The following is a 25,489-nucleotide window of genomic DNA, read 5'->3' on the forward strand; positions in this document are numbered from 1 at the left end:
AAACAAAGTAATGTGTTCATTCATAGTGGTACCTGATCGGTATTCAAATCGGAACAACCTTTTCTTCATAAGGAGCTTATTCTGACCACTCTTCTTCAGAAATTTGTCCTCCAGTGTCTTCCACAATCTATGTGCAGAAGTCTCATTCTTGACAGCATACTTCTGCTCCCTGGACAGACACGACCGAATTGTTCCACAAGCTAACCGATTTATGGTACTCCAATCTTTATCATCTATATCTTCTGGTTTCTTTTCTTCAATGGCAATGTCAAGACCCTGCTGGAAAAGAGAGTCTAGAACCTCCCCCTGCCACATACCAAAATGGCCAGTACCGTCAAATATCTCCACCGTCAATTTCATATTTGACAGTGGAAACCTCGACCACGATGACGAAGAACTAGCCTTGTTTTCTTGATCATTACCCGCCATTACAGACTCAAAATAAAGTATTCAATATTACAAACAAATAGAACCAAGGACGAACCTTGGCTCTGATACCACTTGTTGAGAAAACCGGGTAATTTTCTCTCAAATAGTGAAATGAACCGATTCAGTAATTTCAGAGTTAACCCAATGGGGTCTACTCGATAAAATTACTTCTCCAAATAAATTCTTTGGAAAGACTGGCGAGGACACTGTCCCTCTTAAATACCAGATTCCTAACAGAATTTATCAGTCGGTGTATTTATCACAATATAAAAACACCCAAAAGAACCGTACAAAACACTACTACCAAACCCGCAAATAATATTGAATACAATACTACTACAGAAAATAAACCCAGAAATAAATGCGGAACAAAATAGATAATAAAGAAAGAACACACCCGGAACTTTGATAACGGAGTTCAACCAAATTGCCTACGTCTCCGAGCACCCTCTGCAGAGCCCACTTATATATTTAAATGGAGAAGAGTACAATTTTGGGATGTCTACAAATGAGGGAGGAGTGCTCCTTTTATAGGTAGCAACTTCCCCCCAACTATTGCTAACCACCGATGTGGGACAAGGAATTTTGACAAAAAGTCAAAGTTTGTAGGCAAACTTTAACAAGAACAAAGGTATACAATTGTTCAGATTGACGAATCACCGCCGTTGAGCTCGAATTCGTTACACCACCATGCAAGATTATCACCCATTTCCTTAAAACAATCCAACTCATCTTCAACTCTCTTAACATTCTCCGCAGCAAAACCGCATGATTTATCGTTGAGTAAGACAGGAATATTCTGCTCCACCATCTCAGATCCCGGAAACGGAATCTTCAACGAATCTTCTTGTCCGAGAGCAGGAGAGGCGATTTGGTTCATGAGATTCAAGTGTGGATTCTGATTGTTGTAGAGAGAGAAAGGGTTTTGGAGGGACTGCAGCTGCATGTGGAGCTGCAGTCTCTCCATGGCTGAGCTGCTCAGGTTGTGCAGATCGAAGGCCGGTATGCTCGAGCTAGACTTCCTCATATGGCGGCCAAGGAGTTTCTTCTTTAGCCGCGTGTTCCAGTAGTTCTTGATGTCGTTGTCTGTTCTCCCTGGCAACTGAGCCGCGATTATAGACCACCTGGTGTAGAAAAAACTTTTAACATGTTGTTTTATTTTTTATTACTCACAAGAAAGAGAATTACTAGATTCCTAATCTTAATTGAAACATAAGAATAGTAGAGAGACTTGGTGCCAATGCTGATGTAGAGGCTGCAAATGATGTTATCTTCTTCCTCGGTGAATCCGCCGTGCTTGATGTTAGGCCTAAGGTAATTGAGCCATCTCAGCCTGCAACTCTTCCCACATCTCTTCAAACCTGCATTTCACCATCATTGATTCATTTCAATTATCATTATTCCAAAACACACATGTATATATATATTAATACATACCGATTTTGTGTGGGAGAGCAATCCAGTTGTTTCCGGTGCCGTATTGATCTATGTATGATTTTAGTTTAAAATCTTCTTCAGGAGACCATGGCCCCTTCTTCACATTGGCTTTGTCACAGCATGGAGCTCTCCCCATCTTTTATTTTATTTTCTCCGACAAAATTCAAATGGAATATTGTTTTTTGTGTTAGAGAAATGCCAGAGAGGAAGGCATTTATTTATAGCTAGGGAGATGATGAATTGGTGATGCTGTGATACTTGGACAAGCAAAAAGTCTTACCCATCCCATTCTAGGGTTTCATCTCTCTCTCTCTCACACACACACACACATGAATTTGGATTAGTTCAGTGGTAATTTTTTATTGTGGTGTATATAACAAAGAAGTTGACAGAAATTGACTGAAACGCAATGCATTAGCTTTTTTAGGTTTGCAATAGTTTAAGAGTGTGGGAATAATAGAGCAAAATTAAAGGTATATGTACATCAATTATCTGTCCCCAACTTCATTAAAATGTTAAAATTTTAGGGTATTTAAGCCTTTGTGAAATTAGTGTTTAGTTCATAACATTTCTGAAAATAGTTTAGTAAGTAGAATGAGCATGCTATTGTGTGTATATGTGAAAACATTTTATGTTAAACAAAAGACATTCTTGATCTCCTAATTTCAAATACTAGTATTAATTATGTACACATGTTTGCCTTGGTAATATGGGTAGCTGCAATCTCATTAATTGCCTTGTTATTTTGTTATAAACTTATAAATCACGTGAATAATCATTAAGATTTTGCTAATCATGTTTGAGAGCCGATATTCGCTTCCAAGAAATAATTGAGTGTATCATTGTTTTGGAAAATTAATGTGTAAAACGTATATATCTCGTGTATTTCATTGTAATTAATGATAGATCATAAAACTTTTCTTAATGAATAAAATTAAAAGATTAGTAGTTAATAATTAAGGAAAGTATACCCACATAAACGAATTAATGTTTCCTGTTTACGACATGAAGAGAGAGCTGGTAAAAGGAATTGTTTTATTGATTAAAAATATGAATATGGGCCATCATTATCTTCATTAGTAAAACAATTAGTAGGTGTTTGTGGCCAATATATTTTAACTAAGTAAAATGTGATGTTTTTGGGGTTTGAATGACATTTAATGAAAAATTCATAAAATATGAGACAGATAGCTAGAAAGAAAATGTAATTGAAGTATTTTTAGTGTAGAATTGGTTCACTATGTTGTTCAGTTTCCTAGATAAAATAATTACCAAGATATAATCTAGGATTGAGTTGTGAGATTATTTTAGTCATAGGGGGTTTAGCTATGACTAATTATTCCATGATTCTCCATCTAGGATTGAGTTATCTAATAAACCAAATACACTATATATTTAATCTGAGATACAATCTAGCAAACCAAACACCCCCCATAAGAGACAAAAAAAAAACTTACCAAATATAAAAAGGGACTAATTTTGTGGGGCGGACAAAAATGAAAAAATGAGACTGTATTTATAAACTGATGGAATACATGTCAGATTTTTTTTCGATTGCATCTGTTTTGTTAACTAGGTAAAACAATTAGTTAGTGTTTGTGGCCAATATATTTTAACTAAGTAAAATGTGATGTTTTGGGTTTGAATCATGACATTGAAAATGCCCTTCTTGTTTTTATTTAATCAGACTAGGTTGTGGCAAATCCAGATATATGGCTCAGAGTTTTTTATATACTCCTATCATTGAACGATATTAATTTTTCTCTTTTTGCTCTTACACTTCTATAAGAGGATGCGTTTGACATAATAAAGATGTTTAAAATCGAAAGTCGATACGTTGTCTCGTCGCTCACCTCTGCCATCTTCAATTCATAATCAAAACTTATATAAATATATAAAATTACGTATGGTAATCTTGGCGGAGCGGTTTCGTGCTTCAACGAAAGCCTTTGACATTTCTGTCTCCATATTTGTAATCAATGATTACATAATGATATAATAAAGAAGGGATAAATATCCACATTTCACTACAAAAAAAGCGTGATATACCGACGGAATTAGTGACGGACCATTATCCTTCTCTAATTAATGACACAACTAGTGACAAAATGAGTATCTGAAAATAATAACATTATATTTTTATTATAGTGACGGAAAATGCCGCCAGTAAATTATTTCATTTTATTTTTAATTTAGTTTTCGCACCTTTTATGTAGTGGCAGACTTTTTCCGTCATTAATTATATTTCAAACTTTTTTAATTTCAATTTTAGAGACAGAAATATTTCTGACACTAACTAATTTATTTTTTATTTAATTTAGTAAATTTTTAATTAGTGGCAGACTTTTTCCGTCATTAACTATATTTCAAACTTTTTTTTAATTTCAATTTTAGAGACTGAAATATTTCTGACACTAATTAATTTATTTTTTATTTTATTTAGTACTTTTTTAATTAGTGGCAGACTTTTTTGGTCATTAACGATATTTCTAACTTTTTTTAATTTCAGTTTTAGAGACAGAAATAATTCTGACACTATATTTTATTTTATTTTATTTTATTTTATTTTTGGTTTAAGATGCAGACTTTTCTCGTCATTTATTTTATTTTTAGTGAATAACTAATCAAAGTTGCTGAATAATTAATAAAAAATGCTATAATATTTTTAATTACATCCCTCCAGCTCCAACGCTCCAACGCTCCAGCACCAAAGCCCTACTCAAAATTGAGACGCCACCACCATTGCCGACGAGCTCCTCTGCCTCGATTACTCAGGTGCTTAGATATATCTTTTCATTTTGCAATATATTTAGACCATTGCTCCGCCCTAACTTCACTCACTTTCCCCATTGGTGTTGAGGTCAAATTTGAGAAATTGAGGAATTTGGGAATATTGTTTTGTATATGCTATAGTCAGTTTATGCATAGTTTATGACTTAAACTTAGCTTAAACTAAGGCTTCTCTAGATAATTGAAATGAGAAAAATGTGTGTGGTATTGTTAATAGAGTTTGTCTAGTTTGGATTGTGTTTGTGACAGTTGATGTATGATTGTGTTTGTTAATGCTGCTCTGTTATGCAACATTTAAGTGAATTAATTATGACCACATGGATTATGGCGCTTTAGGGTAGTCTCACATGATTAAGGAAGTTTGTATAGTTCATCATGTTTATTTTTCTTATGCAGTTGATTATAACAGTTTGCAGTTCTTACCCAATTGGTATGTGTACAAAAATATAAGCAAATTTGAACTAGATAAAGCTCTTAGCTCAATAGTCCATCTCCTTATTGCCTTTCACATTCACCAAAATGCTTAGTTTCTGTAGTCATACTTGAAAAGTTCAAAGTGTACTCTCTCCCATGAAACAGGACTTCTACTATCAACTAAAGACTTCTTTGAAATGTTACTTTGATATTAATATTACTGTCATATTATGGCAAACCTTGACTTATGCTTGCATGTAAGAGTTCTGTGCAAATTATTTTTGCTTCTTGCATTTGTTACTTTTTCAGTTTCATGCCCTTAGTAATTAGTACTATGTCGTTGTAATATTCAGAGAAATCCTCAAATTTGTGGAAGCCACTCTTCTGAAAAATCCTCGTGGATGTAACAGTGGCAATAACTCATACCAGTATCATATTAAATAAATAAATTCAAGTGTTCTACCTACAGGGTACAGATTCTGTTCATAGAGATGATAATCTGATAACTCTTTTTGACTTTCACTAATATCCAAATATTCCATTTTTTTACGGAAAGCATTTTCATGGCCTTCTGATTGGGAGCATGAGGTGAAGAAGATGTGGCATGAAAAAGCTGCAAGAAGATACCCGGGTTTTATCAGTTCCTTGAAGGTGATGCACAAAGCCGGTAAATCCCGGCCAATTTACGTACCTCTAGAGTTGTGGAGTGAACTGATTAACCATTGGAAAGATCCAAATGTCATCAAGAGGTCTGAACCTGCAAAGAGGGCAAGAATGTCCAAACCCCGATGGACCTGGCACAGGAATAAGCAGACAACGAGGAGGGTCGGTGTCTGTTGATGAGAGATCTATGCGGAAGGTATGTGTTAACTTATATATATATGTATATATAACACCTAATGAAAATACAATAATGTGATTTAGTAGATATTGAGGTAAACTGATTTAGTAGTTGTGTGTAAATTCCAGTGACTCTTCATGTAGTAGCAGACTAAAACATGACAAACTGACAAAGGAAAACATGCTCAGTACTGAATTTCATGGACGCGTTGTATCTACTGTCTAGAATGATGGTTATTGCATAAATGAAAAGACGAAACTTACATTGCCTCTTGGTGATTAGACTGATCTTCAGACACTTAATAGTGATTTTACTCAAACAAAAGCATCAACAGTGATTTTTATGAATTGTTAATAGCTAACTTTTGATATTTTGATAAATAGGCTGCTGAGAGGGGAGTATCGATCATGGATTGTGTGTATGAATCTTTCAGTGATATACACAGGTTCAAGGACGGCCAGTATACATACAAGAGAGCTGCAGACGTTGATGTAAGCAAGTTATATAACATCACCTTGAATAAATGTCTGTCTGTTAACACAATTTTTTTCTTATTAACTAGGCAAGAGTGCAAGAGATTGCTGCAATGCAGGGTGAGAACGCAAATCTGAGCCAGATCTTTATCAATGACGTTTCTGGAGGTAAGCTCGATAAAAAGATAAGGATGTTTGGAACTGGGAATCTGGCAAAAAGCCTTGTGGGTTGACAAGCTCCGGGATTGAATGCTCATACCCCGACTGGCTTAGCTCCTTCTGTACGAGCTGAGATACAAGAGGAATTGCGCACAGAAATGCGCACTGAATTGCGCCAAGAATTGCGGGAAGAATTAAGGGAAGAAATGCGCCAGGAGCTCAATGCTGACCGTGAGCAAAGAACAAAGTTGGAAACTGATTGGCGAGAGATGATGAAGCTGTTCATGACGACAGCCTGCAAGTCCAGCCACGCTTCTGAAAGTTCGGTTGGGATATGACCCATGTATCACAAACTTGATACGATGTCTTTTGTTTTGCTTGTTTTGTAGGGATATAACATCATACATTTCATACTTTCGTTGCTTGTTTTAACTACTAACATTTATTCTTAATCATCATAATTTTTGGATTTAATGTTTATTTTGCATATTTAATTTTATTGGTTATTAATTTTAGGGTTTTTTTAATATTTAGGTGAAATATTAATTAAAATAGAAATTCTAATCCAAATGCTAGATTAGTGACGGATTAGGCAGTCACTAATGTAGAAATACGCAACAGAGCATTAGTGACGGATTAGGAAGTCACTAATGTAGAAATACTCAACAGAGCATTAGTGACGGATTAGGAAGTCACTAATGTAGAAATACGCAACAGAGTATTAGTGACGGATTAGTGTCGGTCTCTAATCAGTGACAGAATTTTCGTCACTACTATGAGACTAGAGAACACAGCTGTAGTGACGGCTTATTCCGTCACAAAAATATACGCAACATATTCCGCTAGTAATGCCGTCGTTAAATTTAGTGGCGGACAAAATCAGTCTTTAAATTTTTTATTGACAACCTTTTTAATTGCGGCTACATTTCGACGGTAATCTGTCACAACGTTGTTTCGTGACGGAAATTCGATGTTTAGTGACGGATATTTCCGTCACTAAATGGTGAGTTTTTTTTAGTGTTTATTTTTGAATGGATCAAAATAGCACAAATATATTTCTATTGCAAAATGGAGAGAGAATATATTTCGGTTTTGACTTTTGATCAATACAACATGATAGTAATAATATGGATATGAATGTAGGCGATATTTTATTTGTTGTCATGTTTTAAAATCTTCATTTAACTGAGGCATATTTTTGACATGTTGCAAAGAACTAATGGTCCTCATTATTAAAATTCTGACCTACTTCACTGCACATATATACCTTTCCAAATTCAAATCAAGCCAACTAGCATCGAAGAATTTGTGTAGATGGAGCTAGCAAAGTTTCTGATGATAAAATTTTAAATATAAATACTACATATTTATACTAATTCTGTTAGTTTTAATTATAAAGTAATATATACTATCCTAGCTAGCTTCCATGAGTGGATGCATGCATTATTGCTTAATTAATTTTCTTTGGTCTTGGGTGGAATTGGTAAATTTACAAAGATTTTTTGTATAATTGAACTAATTTAATAATCTTGCATGTATCTATATACTAATGGTCATGCCATGCATGTAAATTCCATGGCCAGATCACTTCAGATTACTTTAAGGTGTACTATTAAGACTAAATAATGGTAATCATATTTTTATGATAAAGTGGCACAATCCATTTGTATGCGACACTCAATTGGTAGGGTTTAATTAGCTTATTGTTAAAATACGTTGCTATTACGGTATTATTGTTAAAATACGTTGCTATTACGGTATTACAGGTATTTTCGGGCAATTCGGTTTATTTCGGATTCACTTTTTTAAAAAGCTGAAATTTCGGTTTGAATCGGACAAAAATTTTAAACTAAATTCGAATGCCCATACTACTTTTGTGGTTCTAATCTTGAATCTCATATGTAGCGTAGGTCTATTTTGGTTAGATTAGGAAATGTATTAGACCATATATATAAAACCGGGTATTTTGGTGGACAAGTACATTTTCTCGTGAGCACAATTGTGATGGGTACGAAGCCCATGGCATCGGCTGCAATTGGTGGCTTTACTTGCAAGCTTCGATTTTAAATCTCCAATACATCAAAATAAGGTGAAACCCTAGACTATCATAAATCTTCCCCTCTTTCTAAGAGCATCCCCATCCGTGCTCTTGCCAAAGAGCACGGATGTGGACCCGGACCCACTTTTATTACTTTTTTACTCCATGCTCTTAGGCAAGAGCACAACACCCACATTCATGCTCTTCCGCAAGGACATGCTCAAGGGTCTCAATATTCTATTATTCAATTTAAATAAAAATATTTTCACAATATTAAAATGCTTTAAAAATATCCGAAATACTATTACAAATTACAAAAAATTAAAAATTATATAATTAAAATACTAAAAATTAAAAATTACATAATTAAAATACTAAAAATTAAAAATTACATAATTAAAATCCTAAAAAATAAAAAATACATAATTAAAGGCTAAAAAATACCCTCATGGAAGACTATTCATCTGGCTCTATCCCCAATATTCTTCGGAGACCCCGTATCATTGCCAAATGTGAATCAAGTTGCTCAAGGGTCATATTTGACCTATCGGCCAAATTGAGTTGGGCCAAAAGGGTCCACAACGAGTTAGTGGGGGTTGAGGTGGCACAAAGGGAGCGGGAGCGGGAGCGGGAGCGGGAAAGGATGGAGTCGCGGCGCGACGGCGGTTGGTCGTCCCCTTCTTCCTTCCTTGCGGCCAGCGTTGGGAACTGCTCGGGCCGGCGTCGGGGCTACCTAAATTAGCTCCGGCTTGCTGGCTAGCCACCTCATCCTCGCCGGCATCGAATTGGGATACCGACCTAGACCGTTTACTGGAGGAGCTGGAGGAGGATGATACGTCTCCCCTATACTTCGGATGCACACGCACCTCTTGTCAAGCGCTAAGGTACTTGAACGGTTTGTAATTTATGGATTGGTAGGTCGCCAAGGCAGCACTGATGATGTTGAGCTCGCTCCTACCGCTCTCTGCCGACCGCTCTTTATGGAGGTAATACCTCTGGAACTGTTGGATTTCTTCGTTGGCTCTGAATATGAGATTGCGCACCATATTCTCATTGCTCTCGATGGTTCCAGTCGGGCGGTTTTCATTGTACCGGTAAGAGACGCGCCACCAAAACCTTTCCCTGCTTTGGTTCGTGCCTATCTCTGGATCTTCGGAGATAATCAAATAGGCTTTGAATAATTGATCCATCTCTGCCGGAGTGTACGGGGTGCGGACACCACGAGGAGTATGAGTAGGAGTAGGAAGAGGATGAGGAGGAGCTTGAGAGCCGCCGCCGCCGTTCCCTCCCTATCTGGGTTCGGGTGCCCATCCATATCGCCCATCGGGGGCATCTTGGTCGTCCACCGAGTAAGGCCGGTAGCCACCCAGAACTTGAGAACCTTGGGTTTGAGGAGGGGCCCAAAATTGCGTTTCCGGACTAGGAAATGGTTGTGAGCCAAACCATTCGTGGTTCTAACCGCGGGAGTCGGAGGGGTGAACGTCGGAGCCGGACATTTTTTTTTGTAAGTAAGAGTGAAAGATTGAGAATTGATAAGAGAAGATGAGAGAATTTAGATGAGAATTGTGTAGTGTGGTGTGAAATTTGTGGTGTGGAAGTGGGGGTATTTATAGATGAAAATATGAATTTTGTGGAAAAAAATTAAAAAATAAATTAAAAGTAGTGAGAAAACGGATATAATTTATTGGGAAGTGGGAAAATATATTTTTTTATTTAATTCGAATTTTTTAAATTAAATCTGATGTTTTAAAAAAATGAAATTGTCGTTGGCCAATCAGGCGCCGCATCGAGCAGTTCCGTGCCAGCGGTGAGCAGGGGTCAGCCGCACCAGCGGCACGGACGCCGTCCTTGCCAGCGAGCACCGCTGCGGATGCTCTAATAAGGTAAACCAAACATGCTAAAAAACGTGAAACCTTAACACAACAATTAACACTTGCAAATGATACATCAACTAAGCAAAACTAACAATTTTATCATGTTCAAACGCAAACTTGTTAAATCCTAACATGCCTACCCAAAAGCTAGATTTATCCTATAGGTTTGGTTTATCCATCCAAAACCTATATTAATACATAGTATAGTACTTGCTACTTTTGTTCTTGTTTGATGATTGACAACAACTCACCCAAATCAAGGTTTTGTAGTCTAGGCTTTTTCATGTGAGAACATTAATAACCTCAAAAGTCAAGATAATACCCTCCCCATAATAGGATGCTTTGACAAAACAAATAGCCCACGATTCCAACTTTTAGAAAACGTCACAAATATTACTCTATATATTAATTACGCTGTAACAATCATATACACACTTTTTGTTAATTAATTGTGCTACAAGACGCTACAAATAGACGCAGTAGCTGAGCTCAATTAGTGTCCCAATTCCGTAAACTACAACTTATCTTCAATAATTAATAAAAACAAATATTAAGAGTCAAAACCCATTTGTCTCAACAACCCCATATATCTCTCTTTGTTGGTATCCAATGTCTTGACCTTTATCATTTTATTACACCAATTATTTATCTTGTTCCTATTGAAAGTTAAATATAATTTGATAACACAAAACCAGAAAGCAAAAATAACTAAAAAAAATTAAAAGTTTTGCCATACAATATACCGAAAAAGTGTACATCTCCTAAGCCACATGGAGGCTTCCTACAAAATTTATTAACCAACAAAATCTCTCCAGAAATGCGCCAACTTCTACATACCAAAACTTTTGAGAAGATGAGCACCAAACATTAAAATCGGGGTGTCGGATTTACACTGGAAATTTACATGGTACAAGGAATAAACGTTACCGTTCAACTGCATATTGCTTAAATATATTTACATATCTCCGGTGACAGAAGAGAAGCATCATCCACACCCAACCATCTTCCAACATTGGTCTGCAATCAAAGAAAAAAAGAGAAAAAATTATAGCATCTCAACATATTCAGAAACATTTTTGGAGTTGAATCATGAAATCGAGCAACTTACCATTTTCATTGCGTGTTTATTGCGCTCCATGAAACGAGAGATCAAATATTATTTTATTTCACAGATGAAGGGGGAAAATATAACATGGATTAATTATCATGAAGTATGTGCTCCTCTCTACATCTTGTACTCTCACAAAAGTATAAAAAAAATCTCTTGAGTGAAAGCATCATTTCAGATTCATTGCTGCAGCCATATTTCTTAATTTCTGAGCTATTTCTGAGAACGATGGCCTCTCTGCCGGATCAGAACCCCAGCAACTTTCCATCAACAACTTCCATTCCGGGTCACACCATGTAGGGATTTGTGGGCGCAAAGTGTTGTTCACAATCCCTCCTACAAACCATAAAGAGAACTGAGTAATAACCAGAGAGCTTTCAGACAGCTAAATTGCCATTGTTAAACAAGAATATATAATTCCATACCAATTATTGAAGCACAGTGCATATCGGTATATGGCTCATCACCAGTAAGTAGCTCCCACATGACAATCCCGAATGAGTAAACATCAATCTGTCATAGGAAAACAGATTAAATAGCGTAAGTGATTCATGGGATATTTTGGGTTTTTCTACTTTACTTTAGGGGTGTTCTTTCTTCTTTCTTCTTTACTCAGTTGGGGCTTGTTTTTTTCAGGGGGGAGGGGGGACTGAAATCGGACCATCCTTACCTTTTCTGTGACCATGTTGCTTTTTCCACTCAGGAGTTCAGGTGCCATCCACGGTAATGTCCCACGAACACCTCCCGACACTAAAGTATTCTGTTTTACCTTCGATAAGCCCAGGTCGCCAATCTAAATTTTAATTCAATAAGAACAAAATCAACTCTCATAAAAATATAAACCTAAAGAACCATTCACTAACCAATTCAAAAGGAAAGCAACAAAATAGTTAGGATTTTGGATGCCCAAACAAAGTCACATCAGCATAAACTCGTGGATGCTGATGGACAAAAAAGAATTTCAGGAGTTTTTGGTAAGCCAATCAACCAACCTTGCACACTGGACGATGCGGGTCTCTCATGTTCACCAGCAGATTTTCACATTTTAGGTCAAAATGAACAATATTTTTTCCGTGGAGGTACTCCATACCAAATGCCGCATCCATTGCAATTATGAGTCTCTTACGTCTATCAATTGTTCTGCTCAACGAGTAAATTAAAACAGAATTAGATATATAATATATGATGAGAATATGCGGGCCAATAAGAAAAGTACTGAACCTGTCCTTTTTTTGAAGAAATTGTTTCAAGGATCCATTAACCATGAACTCTGTCACAGTTGCTAAGGATCCATCAGGACCATCACGAACCACCCCATAGAAAGAGACAACATTTGGATGGTGCAACGAACTTAGTATCAGAGCTTCCTTCCAAAAATCAGCAATCTACACATCAAGTAGGTGAAATCAGAATTCAATGTGAAATGAAATGAAGGAACCCGAAAAGTGTTGGGTGGGGGTGGGTGGGTGAGAGTAAAACTCACATGAGATTCTGAAGCAAGTATAAAACAATGTATGGTGTAAATAAGTGTAAGAAAATGCCTATAGGTGGCCAAAAGGTTGTATGACATGTTTATTTAAAACACATACAAAACAATAATAGAGAAGAAATGATATTAATACTCCATCCATCCCACTACAAGTGATGGATTTCTTTTGGGCACGTGATTAAGAAATTGATATTACTAGAGTTGAGTGGAGAGAGAATAAAGTAGAGAAGAAATTGATGGATTTAAGAAATTGATATTAATAGAGTTGAGTGGAGAGAGAATAAAGTAGAGAAGAAAAGAGGAATAAGTAGAAGAGAGAATAAAGTAGGAGAGGGTGAATGAGTTGTTATTTTTGCTAAAAACGGAAATTGGTCACTAAAAGTAGGACAACCACAAAAGGAATATCAATCAGTTGCAATGGGATGGAGGGAGTACATTTCATACTCAACCAATTCAACATTGTCTTCGCCTTTCCTTCTAATATTTTGGTGCGGTGAGTGTGGAGCAATGGTGGTGACAAGAAGCGCCGATACGCGTTTTGTTTGTGGAGTATGATGCTTGGGGATGTGGTTTTGGTGCAGTCCTTATGCAAGGTCGATAGCCCATTGCTTATTTAAGCAAACATATCTCAGCACGATCGCTGTCCAAATTTGCATACAAGAAGGGGGTGATGGCCTTAGTTCTCAAAATCTAGCATTGGAGGCCATATTTGCTTGGTCGAAAATTTATCGCTCGCACAGAGTTAGACCAACAGAGATTGTATTAATTACTCACTCAACCATTGACGATACAGAATTTGGCGGCCAAGCTTCTCAAGTATGATTTCATTATCAATTTTAAGGAAGGGACAGCGGATCGAGCAACAGATGCACTCTCTAGGCTAGATGAAGAGGTTGAGATTGCAGTCGTGACTTGTCCACAATGGTTTGATTGGAAGGCAGTGCAAAATAATATGTCCTACAATGGCAAGCTATGTTTGACAGCTAAGCATTTCAGTCATGTGCATGGTATATTATACTCCCTCCGTCCCCAAAGAATATGCACTTTGGGTTCAGCACGGGTTTTAATGTAAAATTGATAAAATAAGAGAAAGGTAGAGAGAAAAAGTAATTAAAGTATGTTAGTGGGAAATGGGTCCCACCTCATTAGAAGAAAAGAATTTCCAAAATTGGAAAGTGCATATATTCTTGTGGGACGGACTAAAAAGGAAAGAGTGCATATTCTTATGGCACGGAGGGAGTATTTTACAAAGGGAGGTGGGTAGTGCCAGAGAAATCAGAATGGATACCTAAACTCTTCGCATCCATGTCACTCCAACCACCGTGTCTGCCAGCACTTACCAACCATATTGCCATTTGGCTGCAAATGTCCATTGTTCAAGAATGATGCAACAAGTTATACAGTTCGTGGTTGCTTGCCAGGTGTGTCGGAACAACTACGAGACAAAATCACCAGCCAGATTATTGTTGTCGCCATTGTTGATTCCTACTCGCATTTAGGATGACATTAGCATGAACTTCATATCCAGACTACCAAGGGGGTTGGAGTCGATTGTGTTTTAGTGGTGGTGGATCGATTTTCAAAATACTGGCACTTAATCGCTCTTAAACACCCATTAACAAAAACAGTTGCACAAGTGTTCATGCATGAAGTGATACGACCACACCTACACAGTCTCCCTAGTTCGATTGTGTCTGATAGTGATCCTATTTTTCTTAGTGCATTTTGGCGAGAATTGTTTCGAATGGCGAGGACCACTTTGAGAATGAGTTATGCATATCATCCGGAGACTGTTGGCCAAACTGAAATCTTGAGTCGGTGTTTGGAAACCTATTAGAGGTGTTTTTGTTCTTAACGCCCTAAGTAATGGAGTAAGTGGATGGCATGGGAGGAATATGGCTTAAAACAAAAATCATTTTATTAATTGTGAACCACCCATCATCAGCAACCCAAAATATAGGCAATTAGTAGCAATCAAAATCTCTTTTGTATGCAAAGGAGAACTAGGAATACATCCTGTTACCAGCGCAAGATTACTAATAAATAAGCATGATGCAAAAAGGAAAGGGGCCATTTTGCACAAAGTAATGAAATCAAAAGGCATACCAGACGTTCCCTTTCAGAGGGTCTTCCAGAAAAACAGCTGGCTTTTATTCTTTTTATGGCTACATCTGATCCTTTCCACTTCCCATGGAATACAGCACCATAAGTTCCAGAACCTAATTCCCGAATTTCCTCCAGATCTTCATTTCTTATTGTCTATAGAATTAAACAAGCACATATTTAGTAAAGGTAGCACATCAGAGGATTTTGATCAATTAAATATGCAGATATCCTTGGTGAGGAAAGCGATATTCCAATAGCATATAATTGCACAATTGGGAGGAAAGCAAACAGCAGCAGTTATAATGAGCAAAACATCAAGAACATAGATGAGAACCTGCAATCCTCGATCAAGTGCTTCTGCCTCAGCTTTTGTCATCTCTATCTCGGAGTGGTCAACATTGTCATTATCAGAATCTACCTCCAGCTCCATGTTGCCATCCTACAAAAAAAAGTTATTTTAAGTACAACCATTAATGCACTAGGATTAGTACACTTGATTCTTACCACTCCATTTTTTGGGCTTTGAGTATCCTCCTTTGTATCAGTATCATGCACACTTCCCAAATCAGAGTCTTCTTGAACTTTAGCTTTCACCTCCTTCAAACCCTGTAACGTTGCCTCCTTCACAGACGCAATTAACTCAGGCAAGAATTCCAACCTTTCATCTTGCTGCTCAGGAGCACCAGCATGAGTTCCATCACCATTTAAAGCATCACCATTTTCAATAGAAGATTTTTGAACATCGGAACTTATGCATGCCGATGATGCTGAAGTGTCTGACTTCATGTCACTGGACGCATGAACACGAGAATCTTTGGCCACTGCTCCATTATTTTTCTCATTGCTCCCATCATATGCACCATTCTCATTCCTGATAGCTGATTTATTAGTTTCACTGCCACTCCGGGGACCTATTACAGAAGCAGCAATGCTCACAGCCACTGATGCATCATCAACTAGTGAGATTGGATCAGACATAGTTAATGGATCTTTAGAAGTGACTGGTGTAGCCAACATAGCTGCTGATTGGACAGGTTCCACATTACATGGATGGTGGTTTTCCAATGTGTATTTGTTAGGAGGAAGTTTCACAGCCTTGATATGAGGGAAGTCTGACATAAGAGAACCATCATAGCCCACAACTTTCTGAGATGACTCCGCCCGGGGACTCTGACTCTCTAAACCAGTTCTCACCCTGGGACTTCCCTCCAGAGCACCACGAATGAAACCCATTGGAATAGAGCCATTAACTAGTTGAGAAGAAACCGGCGTTTCATAAGAGGGACCACCCTGCAATGGACTATGAACATTTCTCCACATAGGTTGTGTAGGAATATGGCCATGAGGAACCTGGTACACATTATCAGTTCCATATGGGTAGGGAGCATTCCCAAAGCGAGCACCCCGCTCCTCTGAGGGGGGCAAATGGACCTGTGATCCTGTCGCTGCAGCTTGGTCCTGAAACCCTTGACTGCCATAGTCAACTCCAGGACGAGGATAGCGTTGATCATCATGATGGATGTAGTGAGATTGCATATGGTGCGCATCACATACATTACCATGCCCGAGTGGAACATTCATCCCATTCTCCACAATATAACTATCAGCTAACCTTCCAGATACAGATAACTGTGGTCTAGGTTCCTCTGTCCAAGGATTTGATTGATGCGGTGAATTCCATCCTCTTTCATGACCATGGGTTTCAGAATACATTGACCGAGGATCGTTAGGTTCCCTGCAGTAATATGGAGGATTTAGGTTTCCCTCCGAATTCAACATGTATATGTCTCGGTGTCGAGGGCACTCAGAACAAGAACTAGGGACCTGAAGATATCCATTTCCCATGTTTGGTGGATCTAGACGGGACTGCTCACCAGGCTTCCAAGAAGAATCAGGATAAACTTGATTTCTTTGATATGGCATCCGGCAATGGTCACAAACACTGTTGGCGTCGTAGACATTGGACCCTTGGAGCATGTTGTTTACAGAGCTGCCAGCTGGAATCAGCACCGCATTGTCTGCATATGGTCTCTGTTGCTCATAAATAGACTGGTTATTAATAGGAGGCCGGTTATAATCTTCAGGAACTCTATCATAGTCTCCATATGGTGTTCGATAACGAGTTGATGAAGGTGAAGTAGGAAATTCAGCAACTGGTCTCTGATCTAAAGGTTGTCGAGGAGAGTAATAAGCAGGACTGCATGGAGCATCTATTTCATTATACCTTTGATTAACTGCTTGCTGGATATGCCCTGAGCTTGGATGAGGAATTGTCAGATGCCGCAGATTCATTTGAGCCATCGGTAATTCCATGTTTCTCTGGCCATGGACACTTCCATCTAGATTCATTTGGGTAAAGTATTGCTCAGCAGCTTGGACATCATCAAGTGATCCAACAAACAACGATTCACCAAGCGGCTTCCTCTCAGGAGACTCATTAAGGCTATTCAAGGCATCCACGTACCTCTTCTCATTGTCCCTTTCATCTCCATCTCCGAAATGAAAAGAACCATCTTGATCAGTATGGGCAAACAAAAATATCCTCAGCCTAGTAAACCCATCTGCGGATCCCAGCTTATCGTACTCCTCCATCATATTAGTGACATCATCGTCGTTTACAACAGATACAAGAGCATCAAGATCCTCATCAGGCTGCTGGTATTTCAGCACAGTTACACCCTCGTAAAGCTCCCTCATCTTCCCCATGAGCTCTTCATAAGTTATATCACGCTGAACACTCACAATCCGTGTCTCACCTCCAACATATCTAAGCTTCCCATCTTGAGGGCGGGGCAGTATACTACCACTGAAACTGCATAAGAATTTAATACGCTGACTTTCGTCGCCACTCAGGACGCCTGCCGGGGTCATTGCAGGGCTATCCATCAAGGACTGAGGTTAGCAGTTGATGATCACTAATATTGGGTAGACTCAGATCTACTTGGCTCAGATTCTTCACCCCCTCAATTATACACATTGAATTCACACACGCTCCCAATCCAAATCCTAAAGCCCTCATTGAAGGTCCACCAAAATTCAAGCACTAAACAGCTCAAATCGTTTGCAACAAGAATTTATCAAAAAGGGGCCAAATCTCAACAGTTAAAGAGTAGAGAGAAAACATTTAAAGCATTTGAAAATTCAATATGCCAATAGCAACACCAAAATCCACACTTTCACACATATTCATCCCAAAATAACAAACTTTTATGCCACATAATTGAGCTTTCCAAGCATACTTAAATCCAGATTCAGATACGCATGAAATCGAAAAAAACACAGAAACATCAGATTATTACCTGATAACAGGGGATTCCAACAACACCAGAGCCCTGAACTTTTTATTTTTCTTCTCAAAACCCAAAATTCAAGAAAACCCCGGGAAATCCCCCAAACCTTGTGGATCTCTCGTAACCCTCCTTCAATCAAAAACTAATAAATAAATGGTCGTAAAATAGTGCGCTATCCCTCAAAAAAACGGGCTAGGAAAAAACTAACAAGGGATGATACATAATCCCTAATTCATGCCAATATATCAAGGGGGGAAAAGGGATGATACATTGATGAGAGAGAGAACGAGGGTGGGAGGAAAGTTTTTGAGAGTTTGGGGATGGTGGAGTTGCCAGGTTCGGGGACACGTGGCGGCTTTCTAGTTATTGGAAATTAAGCATCAATTTATCTTCTATAACCGCATATATTCTTTAAATTAGAAGGCTGCCTCTACTAATTCTGTTTCTATTTTATTGGGAATGGAGGCTAATTTTATACGATAAATAATTAGATTGACCACAAAATTCTATTCTTTTTACTGTATCATATATTCCCTCAATCAATTAGTGCATCACCCCAATTATAATTAATAATGAGAAATGAGAATATGTTTTAACTGAATATACATTTTAGAGTAAAGGGTAAAATTGGTCTTGAACATATGCTCCCTTTACGATTTTGGTCCAAAACTTTATCTTTTGAATTTTTTGATCATGTACATTTCAAATTGGATCACAATTGATCCTTCATTAACAATTCCGTTAATAATTAACAGTCAACGATTTTAATCACAATTTTGACCAACTTAAGCAATTTTTATTATTTAATAATCAAATTATTATTTTGTAAATAATATCATAAATTATTTATGATAAATAGAAAATCCTAAATACAAAGTTAGGTTCACTGTCAAACCACAATTCCACATTCCCCAATAAAAATATTCATTCTCTTGCATCTATAAAATGCCCCAGAAATCCAAATTCAAATGTGTTGTCTTGTAAACCCCAACAGCATACAATGAACACTAAAAACAAAAGAATAAACCCCACATTTTCCCTCACCACCTATAAATTAAATCCCAAGTGACAAGCCACGCACACAAAACAACAACAAATTCGAGTTCACTGGTCCACCACAATCCACATTCCCAAAAAAATATTCATACTCATGCATCTATATATAGCCCCAGAATCTCAAATCTAAATTTTCCCAAAAATATTCATACTCATAAATCTATGTAAAGCCCCAGAATCCAAAATCAAAATTTTTCGCCAACAAGTGAAACCCTAATCACTTTGAAACTGAAACAACTCTAATCATCTATATGAAATGAGATACATTTTAAAAGCACTTTTAATTAAAATTTCACCTTCACAACAAGCGGTCATGGCCCATACATTACGTCTTGGAAGCGGTGGAATTTCAGTCGGAGGTGGTTGTTGCGGTAGATTTTGAGAGGCAGGTGGTGGAATTTATGTCGGAGATGGTGGTTGCGGTTGATTCTCAGTAGGAGGCGGTACTTGAGGTCGATTCTCAGTTGGATTCAATTTTGAGAGGCAGGTGCTCTTCACCTTCCCCCCCCCCTTCTCGTTCTCTTTCTCCATCTAGGGTTTCTTCGTTCAGCTAATAAACTAGGGTTAGACTACAACAAGCTTAGCTCTCGTTCCGCTGATCGCCGCTCGGAGAACGGCGCCGTCGAAGTGAGAGAGGGAGAACAGTGCCGTCGAAGTGAGAGAATGAACTTTCGAATTATTGCGTGAACCTATTTCTTACTCTTTCTTTTGTTTTTTAATATTATTTATTTGGTATTTTAAATCATATATCATTAAAATAATTAAGGTTTTAATTAGGGAGTTGGTAATCACAATTAACATGCTTAAGTTGGTCAAAATTATGATTAAAATCGTTGAGTGTTAAATATTAACGGAATTGTTAACGGATGACCAATTGTGATCCAATTTGAAATGTACATGACCAATAAATTCAAAAGATAAAGTTTAGGACCAAAATCGTAAAATGGGCATATGTTCAGGACCATTTTTGGCTTTTACTCTACATTTTAACTATAATATTACACGAATGATGAATTCATTACTTATAAAATAATTACTCGTATATTATATACGATCACAAATAAAATTAATGGCAAATTATTTATTTGGGCAATCAGAAACTGTTTGTTTATGATACTTCATTACTAGATAATGTAACATACATCCATACTATTCAGGAATACACATGATACACAGGGAAAAAGTATGAAAGAATTGAGTATATATCTATTGATAATTTGCAGTGAATTTGTAGTGCATCGTTCATGTGTGTTTAATTTTGTTCATGCTGTGGTGTTGATGGTGCATTCTGGAGGGAAGCCTTGTGGGAAGCGCTTAGAATCAGAGCAGTAGTTGTATATCATGTAATTCTGCTGCACCCACTTGAGTCTTTCCTGGTTCGTCGAGTCTAATTCTTCGTTCAGCCATGCGTTTGCAGTTGGATCGTTGCTGCAAGAAGACGAACCAGACGACCAAACACACGCGTTGGCAACGAAGTTCCTATAGGAGGCCGTGAATGGAGCGTGGCTCCAGTCTGTCTTCACAAGGCCACCTCTCGTCGCCCAGTCATCTGCGTTCCAGAGGCTCGAGTATATCCTCATTGCCTGGTTTTTCAGATACGCAACGCCTACCGACTCTGGGTTCTTGTATTCTCTGATGGGAGTGCCATCCACTGAAAATCTGAAACACAACCAAAATATCATGAGTATATTTAATCGAATTTTTAATGTATATTTTACTCTAATATTTTACTTTGTCTTTCTGTATTTTAACATTTAACATATCAATTTCTTAAATTTCGTGCCGAAAAGAAATGTCTCTTCTACTTACATGATTCTCTGAGGATTCCAAAGGATTGAGTAGGTGTGGAAGTCCGCTGTCGGGTCGAACCAGAGGTAAAACTGTTGCTCCCTGTTGCCCTTCCCCTGGCTGAACACATTAGTGTGTAGAATGTAAGGGTCGCCGCTAAGGTTTCCCAGGAACTCGAAATCTATCTCATCGTGCGTCGCCCCTTGAGAAGAGAGCTGCCAAGGAAAAAGAAGAAAAAGAAAAATTAATTTGAGTGTTGTTTGGTATAAGGAGGATGAAGGCGGGAACTTACGTAGTATGCAGTGACAGTTCCGGCTGAGTTTCCAGGGACGAGTTTGAGCTGCATATCGATCTTTCCAAAGAGGTATTCGTTCCTGGACTGGAAGCCGGAGCCTGAAGCCTTGTCGAGGGAGAGGGTGAGAAGCTCGCCGTTGTTGAGGATCTTGGCGCGGCCGTCGCCCCATGTTATGTCCATGTCTTGGTAGAAGTTGGCAGAGGCTGAAGCAAACAAAGTGATCACCAAAATAGGTATGATAGGTGCCATTTCACAAGTTTTGGTACAAAATCTATGTTTTGGTGCTTTCAATTGAGAGATGATTTTTCTAATTGGCAAGTCTATGGGGGTTTTATAGTTGTGGAATTGTATAGATTTTGGTTCAATTTTAGTTGTGGAATTGTATAGATTTTGGTTCAATTTTGGAAGTTTTATAGGAAGCTTCGTTTAGTGGAATGTCAAATCATTTGCATGGTTGGACGCAGTTGGGGTGGCCAATATCTTCCTTCCTATAGTGTTCGAGTTAATCCAATTTTATTTAATGTTGGGCTAAGTGCTTATTTGACGTATATTGTGCTATGGAAAAATAATTATATTCACAATTATTAATCCTATCCATTTCGTTCAGTTATAAACAAACAATGAAAGTAATTAATGTGATTTCTAAAAGTGATTATTGACAAATTGAAACCGCGTTTGTAAATAAAAAGGTGAAGTAAATAGGTAGGTGGGAAGCTTTGAAATGTGAAATAATCATAGCTGGAAACAGATGTCTAATAAAATGAATGGAGATTTGATGATAGAAAATTTGAATTGTGACGAGTGAAGACGTTATTACACGCGGTTTTGAAAGTTTCTACAAATCACTATATGGGAAATATCGTCTTTTTCTTTTGTTTTCTTTCTTTCTATTATTATTAAATATTAATTCATATTTCTTGATATTTAAAAAATTTAGATATTTTGGTTGCCTGGAGAATGCGCAGTTTGATAATATTGAATTAATTAAAGTTTAGCGTATCGACTGGGAGGAGAAATATGAAAGTGGACATTTTATGGTAACGATTTACTAATATGTATTGATTTAATTGAAACAATTTTGAAGTGACTGATAAACCGGCATAACTTTAAATTATATGGTTTGTTGTATTGATCTAGAAGTAGTTGATTTATTTGTGATTTTTTGACGATGAATAACCGTGAGATTTGTCACGCCTGTATTTTCTAAGGATAGAAAACACGGTTGATCGTGACTAAAGGAGGGTTAAAGAAGCGGGAAAGAAAGGGGAAAACGATACAACTCGACCATAGCTCGAAATAATAGAAGTAACTTGAATAAAATCAGAGTATCATCTCAACAATTGACAACTCAAAGGAATACAATATCTCATCTAGGGGTGAGCAAAAAAATCGGAAACCGAATATCCGAACCGAACCAAACCGAAATTTTGAAATTCGGTTCGGTTTTTTCAGTTTTTTCGGTTCGGTTCGGTTTTAAAAATAAAAAAATTTTGGTTTTTCGGTTCAATTCGGTTCGGGCGAAGAAAAAAACCGAAAAACCGAATTATATATATATTCTATTAATTTAATATATTATATTATATATAATATATATATATATATATATTCTTTTAATAGTATATTCTACTATATAATATACATTATATGTATTATTAATTTTATATTATATATAAATATTCTATTAGTATATATAAAATAAAATAAAATACACATATATAAATATATATTTATATTATATTTATTTTTTTCAGATTTTCCGAGTTTTTTCGGGTTTTTTCGGGTTTTTCGGTTTTGTTCGGGTTTTTCGGTTTTTTAAGTTCGGTTTTCGGTTTTTCAGTTTCGGTTTTTCGGTTTTTCGAGTTCGGTTCGGTTTGGATTTTGAACTAAATTCGGGTTTTCGGTTTTGGTTCGGTTTTGGCAAAAAACCAAACCGAAACCTGAATGCACACCCCTAATCTCATCAATATACGAACTCAAAAGAAACAACATTCAGCGGAAGCATTCGAGAGAAGAATAATATTATGTATGAATACACAATATATTCGGAACATTCTATTTGCACATAGGGAAAACACATGTAGGGCTGAGTACTTGATGCACTCAATGGACTCATGCCGAAAACATTTTATAAAAAGTATTTATCATGCCACCATCGAGTGACCTCGGGGTTTTAACTTTGAAAAATGCCCGAGACACTGAAATAATTTCCATTGCAAAAGTCGACTGATCAGTCATTTTCCCATAGATGTCTACCATATATGATCCATTGATGACCAGTAATGTGGCCACATTCCAAGTCACTAGACCGGCCAACTAGAAAGATGGCACACGATCTCCATAGGTGTACACTAGCCTGAGTAGGGACTTACTCCCTAGTCAGACCCGAATTCGATTATCCATTGATGGCAAAAGCCTCATCAGATAGGTTCCATAGAAAAACAAAACACAGCATGACAAATATATTTCACATCATTTGAAAAATAAACTGCTAAGGACATAGTCCTTATTTAAAAAGAAAACCCTAACTCCTTAATCACTTTCTGCTCCAACCACAAACGACGTGCAAAAGTTCAACCTTTTTAGAATAATATGATATGCTAAAATTAGACTTTGCAAAAGTAACTTAATTTTAAAATGATGCATGCATCCTACCTGCGCATGCTCAAATTATCCTTCATAGAGAAAACTTCGTATAATAAACTCAGCCAAACGACAGACTTGGATATAATAAATCAGATTAATCAATTAAACACAAAACTCCCAAACGTAACTGATTTTCTCGATCGTCACTAGAGTGAACCAGGCCAAGTATTTAAATTCTCAACATTATAAATTTCTATTATTTAATAAACTAGATCAGCTCAATAAACAAAACAAAAAAGGAATAGTAACTTAATATACCCCATCCCATCCCATGATGTAAATTGTGAAGCATGTGGAATATATCTCTACGTAAAACACATTTGGCTGATTATATTCCTCTTTTTTAGGGTGGTGGAGAGATTTGAGGTTTTTTAGGGTGGTGGAGAGATTTGAGGTAACTACCGTGGATTTGAAGAGTGGTAGATATCTTTGGACAGAAATTGAAAAGTAAGAGGGCTGATTTTGGGCTCAAACAAAAAGTGGGTTCTCTAAACAAAAGAATTGGGCTTTCAAAGAATTAAAAAAAATCCTAGCTCAAATTCAATAATAAAAACTCCAGCCCATTTCATCAACAATCCAGAAGAATTGTAGGAAAAATTTTTAGGTACATAAACGACGTCCTTTCAAGAACAAATAAAAAGGTAGAAAAAGTCGGGGTGTTTACAAGATTATTGGTTTGATTTGGTGACTTTTGGCGGGAATTCAACTGTTAAGTAGTATATGTTGATATTATGTAGAAATTTTTGCCTCTTTAATTGTAGATTATAATGGGTACTAGTTAAAGCAAATCGGATTTAATTGAATATCCGTATTATGTAGTACTCAGTTATTGAATTGGGTATTGACATTGGCTGAAATCCCATTTCCGGAATTCCTCAATGAAAAATAGGCATTGTTGTAAAACATGTAAATGTAGATAATTGACACACAATAAACATCGGTAGATAATATGATATTACTCACTTGAAAGTAGTATATTTTAGATGATCTATGTTATTAATAGGGCTTTTGTATATTATGCACTATTTATTAGCACTAAAAATACCTGCAAGTTTACAGGGTAGAACTAGTATAGCTAAAGGTCAGTACCGGGATATCGAACACAGGGAATAAGATTGCAACTGACTATCATATACTAAGCGTCATATACTATCTAGAGACACGGAGTTTTGGGTTTTGGTTTTATAAACTAGACATAAATATAAACAAATATAAAAACAAAACAATACAAAGCAGGCTAAAGAAAGTCGAGTTTTAGG

The 25,489-nt window shown here is 37.1% G+C and overlaps 4 protein-coding genes across 10 annotated transcripts; 1 reads left to right on the top strand and 3 right to left on the bottom strand.

The window, feature by feature from the left end:
* Window positions 1-1,072: 1,072 nt before the first annotated feature.
* On the bottom strand, window positions 1,073-2,002 carry LOC121808857 (transcription factor MYB36-like). The gene is made up of 3 exons (XM_042209428.1): window positions 1,867-2,002; window positions 1,661-1,790; window positions 1,073-1,553 (listed from the first exon to the last, which is right to left on the bottom strand). Exons 1-3 carry the CDS (start codon window positions 2,000-2,002, stop codon window positions 1,073-1,075), a joined length of 747 nt encoding a protein of 248 aa, XP_042065362.1.
* Window positions 2,003-4,529: 2,527 nt separating this feature from the next.
* Window positions 4,530-7,017, top strand: LOC121806843. 4 transcript variants are annotated; one of them, XM_042207001.1, is made up of 5 exons: window positions 4,530-4,641; window positions 5,424-5,540; window positions 5,627-5,929; window positions 6,295-6,402; window positions 6,474-7,017. In XM_042207001.1, the coding sequence occupies exons 3-5, from the start codon at window positions 5,807-5,809 to the stop codon at window positions 6,615-6,617; spliced, it is 375 nt and encodes a 124-aa protein (XP_042062935.1). In that variant the 5' UTR covers window positions 4,530-4,641; window positions 5,424-5,540; window positions 5,627-5,806; the 3' UTR covers window positions 6,618-7,017. The 4 variants fall into 4 exon arrangements, with proteins under 4 accessions (XP_042062935.1, XP_042062933.1, XP_042062937.1 ...); XM_042206999.1 differs by having other exon boundaries at window positions 5,424-5,929; XM_042207003.1 differs by lacking the exon at window positions 5,424-5,540.
* Window positions 7,018-11,160: 4,143 nt separating this feature from the next.
* On the bottom strand, window positions 11,161-18,811 carry LOC121807508. Of its 4 annotated transcripts, none has more exons than XM_042207753.1 (10): window positions 18,458-18,811; window positions 15,663-18,036; window positions 15,493-15,597; window positions 15,159-15,311; window positions 12,785-12,948; window positions 12,556-12,703; window positions 12,234-12,356; window positions 11,989-12,076; window positions 11,564-11,899; window positions 11,161-11,472 (listed from the first exon to the last, which is right to left on the bottom strand). In XM_042207753.1, the coding sequence occupies exons 2-9, from the start codon at window positions 18,027-18,029 to the stop codon at window positions 11,733-11,735; spliced, it is 3,315 nt and encodes a 1,104-aa protein (XP_042063687.1). In that variant the 5' UTR covers window positions 18,030-18,036; window positions 18,458-18,811; the 3' UTR covers window positions 11,161-11,472; window positions 11,564-11,732. The 4 variants fall into 4 exon arrangements, with proteins under 4 accessions (XP_042063687.1, XP_042063686.1, XP_042063684.1 ...); XM_042207752.1 differs by having other exon boundaries at window positions 15,663-18,164; XM_042207750.1 differs by having other exon boundaries at window positions 15,663-18,201.
* Window positions 18,812-20,581: 1,770 nt separating this feature from the next.
* LOC121809686 (probable xyloglucan endotransglucosylase/hydrolase protein 23) lies at window positions 20,582-21,932 on the bottom strand. Its single transcript, XM_042210443.1, has 3 exons — window positions 21,585-21,932; window positions 21,314-21,507; window positions 20,582-21,163 (listed from the first exon to the last, which is right to left on the bottom strand). Exons 1-3 carry the CDS (start codon window positions 21,834-21,836, stop codon window positions 20,767-20,769), a joined length of 843 nt encoding a protein of 280 aa, XP_042066377.1. The 5' UTR covers window positions 21,837-21,932; the 3' UTR covers window positions 20,582-20,766.
* Window positions 21,933-25,489: the final 3,557 nt, after the last annotated feature.

This window comes from Salvia splendens, chromosome 6 (genome assembly GCF_004379255.2).
Source record: "Salvia splendens isolate huo1 chromosome 6, SspV2, whole genome shotgun sequence".
In the NCBI taxonomy this organism is placed as follows: Eukaryota; Viridiplantae; Streptophyta; class Magnoliopsida; order Lamiales; family Lamiaceae; genus Salvia; species Salvia splendens.

Bases quoted from the DNA above. Each gene is read 5' to 3' on its own strand.
- LOC121807508 (XM_042207752.1), bottom strand. From the start codon at position 18,044: ATGGATAGCCCTGCAATGACCCCGGCAGGCGTCCTGAGTGGCGACGAA. The intron at 15,312-15,492 runs GTTCTCATCTAT...TTAATTCTATAG, and splicing joins CACTTGATCGAGGATTGCAG to ACAATAAGAAATGAAGATCT. The intron at 12,949-15,158 runs GTATGCCTTTTG...CTTGATGTGTAG, and splicing joins CCTCTGAAAGGGAACGTCTG to ATTGCTGATTTTTGGAAGGA.
- LOC121806843 (XM_042206999.1), top strand. From the start codon at position 5,807: ATGTCATCAAGAGGTCTGAACCTGCAAAGAGGGCAAGAATGTCCAAAC. The intron at 5,930-6,294 runs GTATGTGTTAAC...TTTGATAAATAG, and splicing joins ATGAGAGATCTATGCGGAAG to GCTGCTGAGAGGGGAGTATC. The intron at 6,403-6,473 runs GTAAGCAAGTTA...CTTATTAACTAG, and splicing joins AGAGAGCTGCAGACGTTGAT to GCAAGAGTGCAAGAGATTGC.
- LOC121808857 (XM_042209428.1), bottom strand. From the start codon at position 2,002: ATGGGGAGAGCTCCATGCTGTGACAAAGCCAATGTGAAGAAGGGGCCA. The intron at 1,791-1,866 runs GTATGTATTAAT...GGTGAAATGCAG, and splicing joins TGCTCTCCCACACAAAATCG to GTTTGAAGAGATGTGGGAAG. The intron at 1,554-1,660 runs GTCTCTCTACTA...TTTCTACACCAG, and splicing joins TACATCAGCATTGGCACCAA to GTGGTCTATAATCGCGGCTC.
- LOC121809686 (XM_042210443.1), bottom strand. From the start codon at position 21,836: ATGGCACCTATCATACCTATTTTGGTGATCACTTTGTTTGCTTCAGCC. The intron at 21,508-21,584 runs GTAAGTTCCCGC...TTTCCTTGGCAG, and splicing joins GAACTGTCACTGCATACTAC to CTCTCTTCTCAAGGGGCGAC. The intron at 21,164-21,313 runs GTAAGTAGAAGA...GTTGTGTTTCAG, and splicing joins TGGAATCCTCAGAGAATCAT to ATTTTCAGTGGATGGCACTC.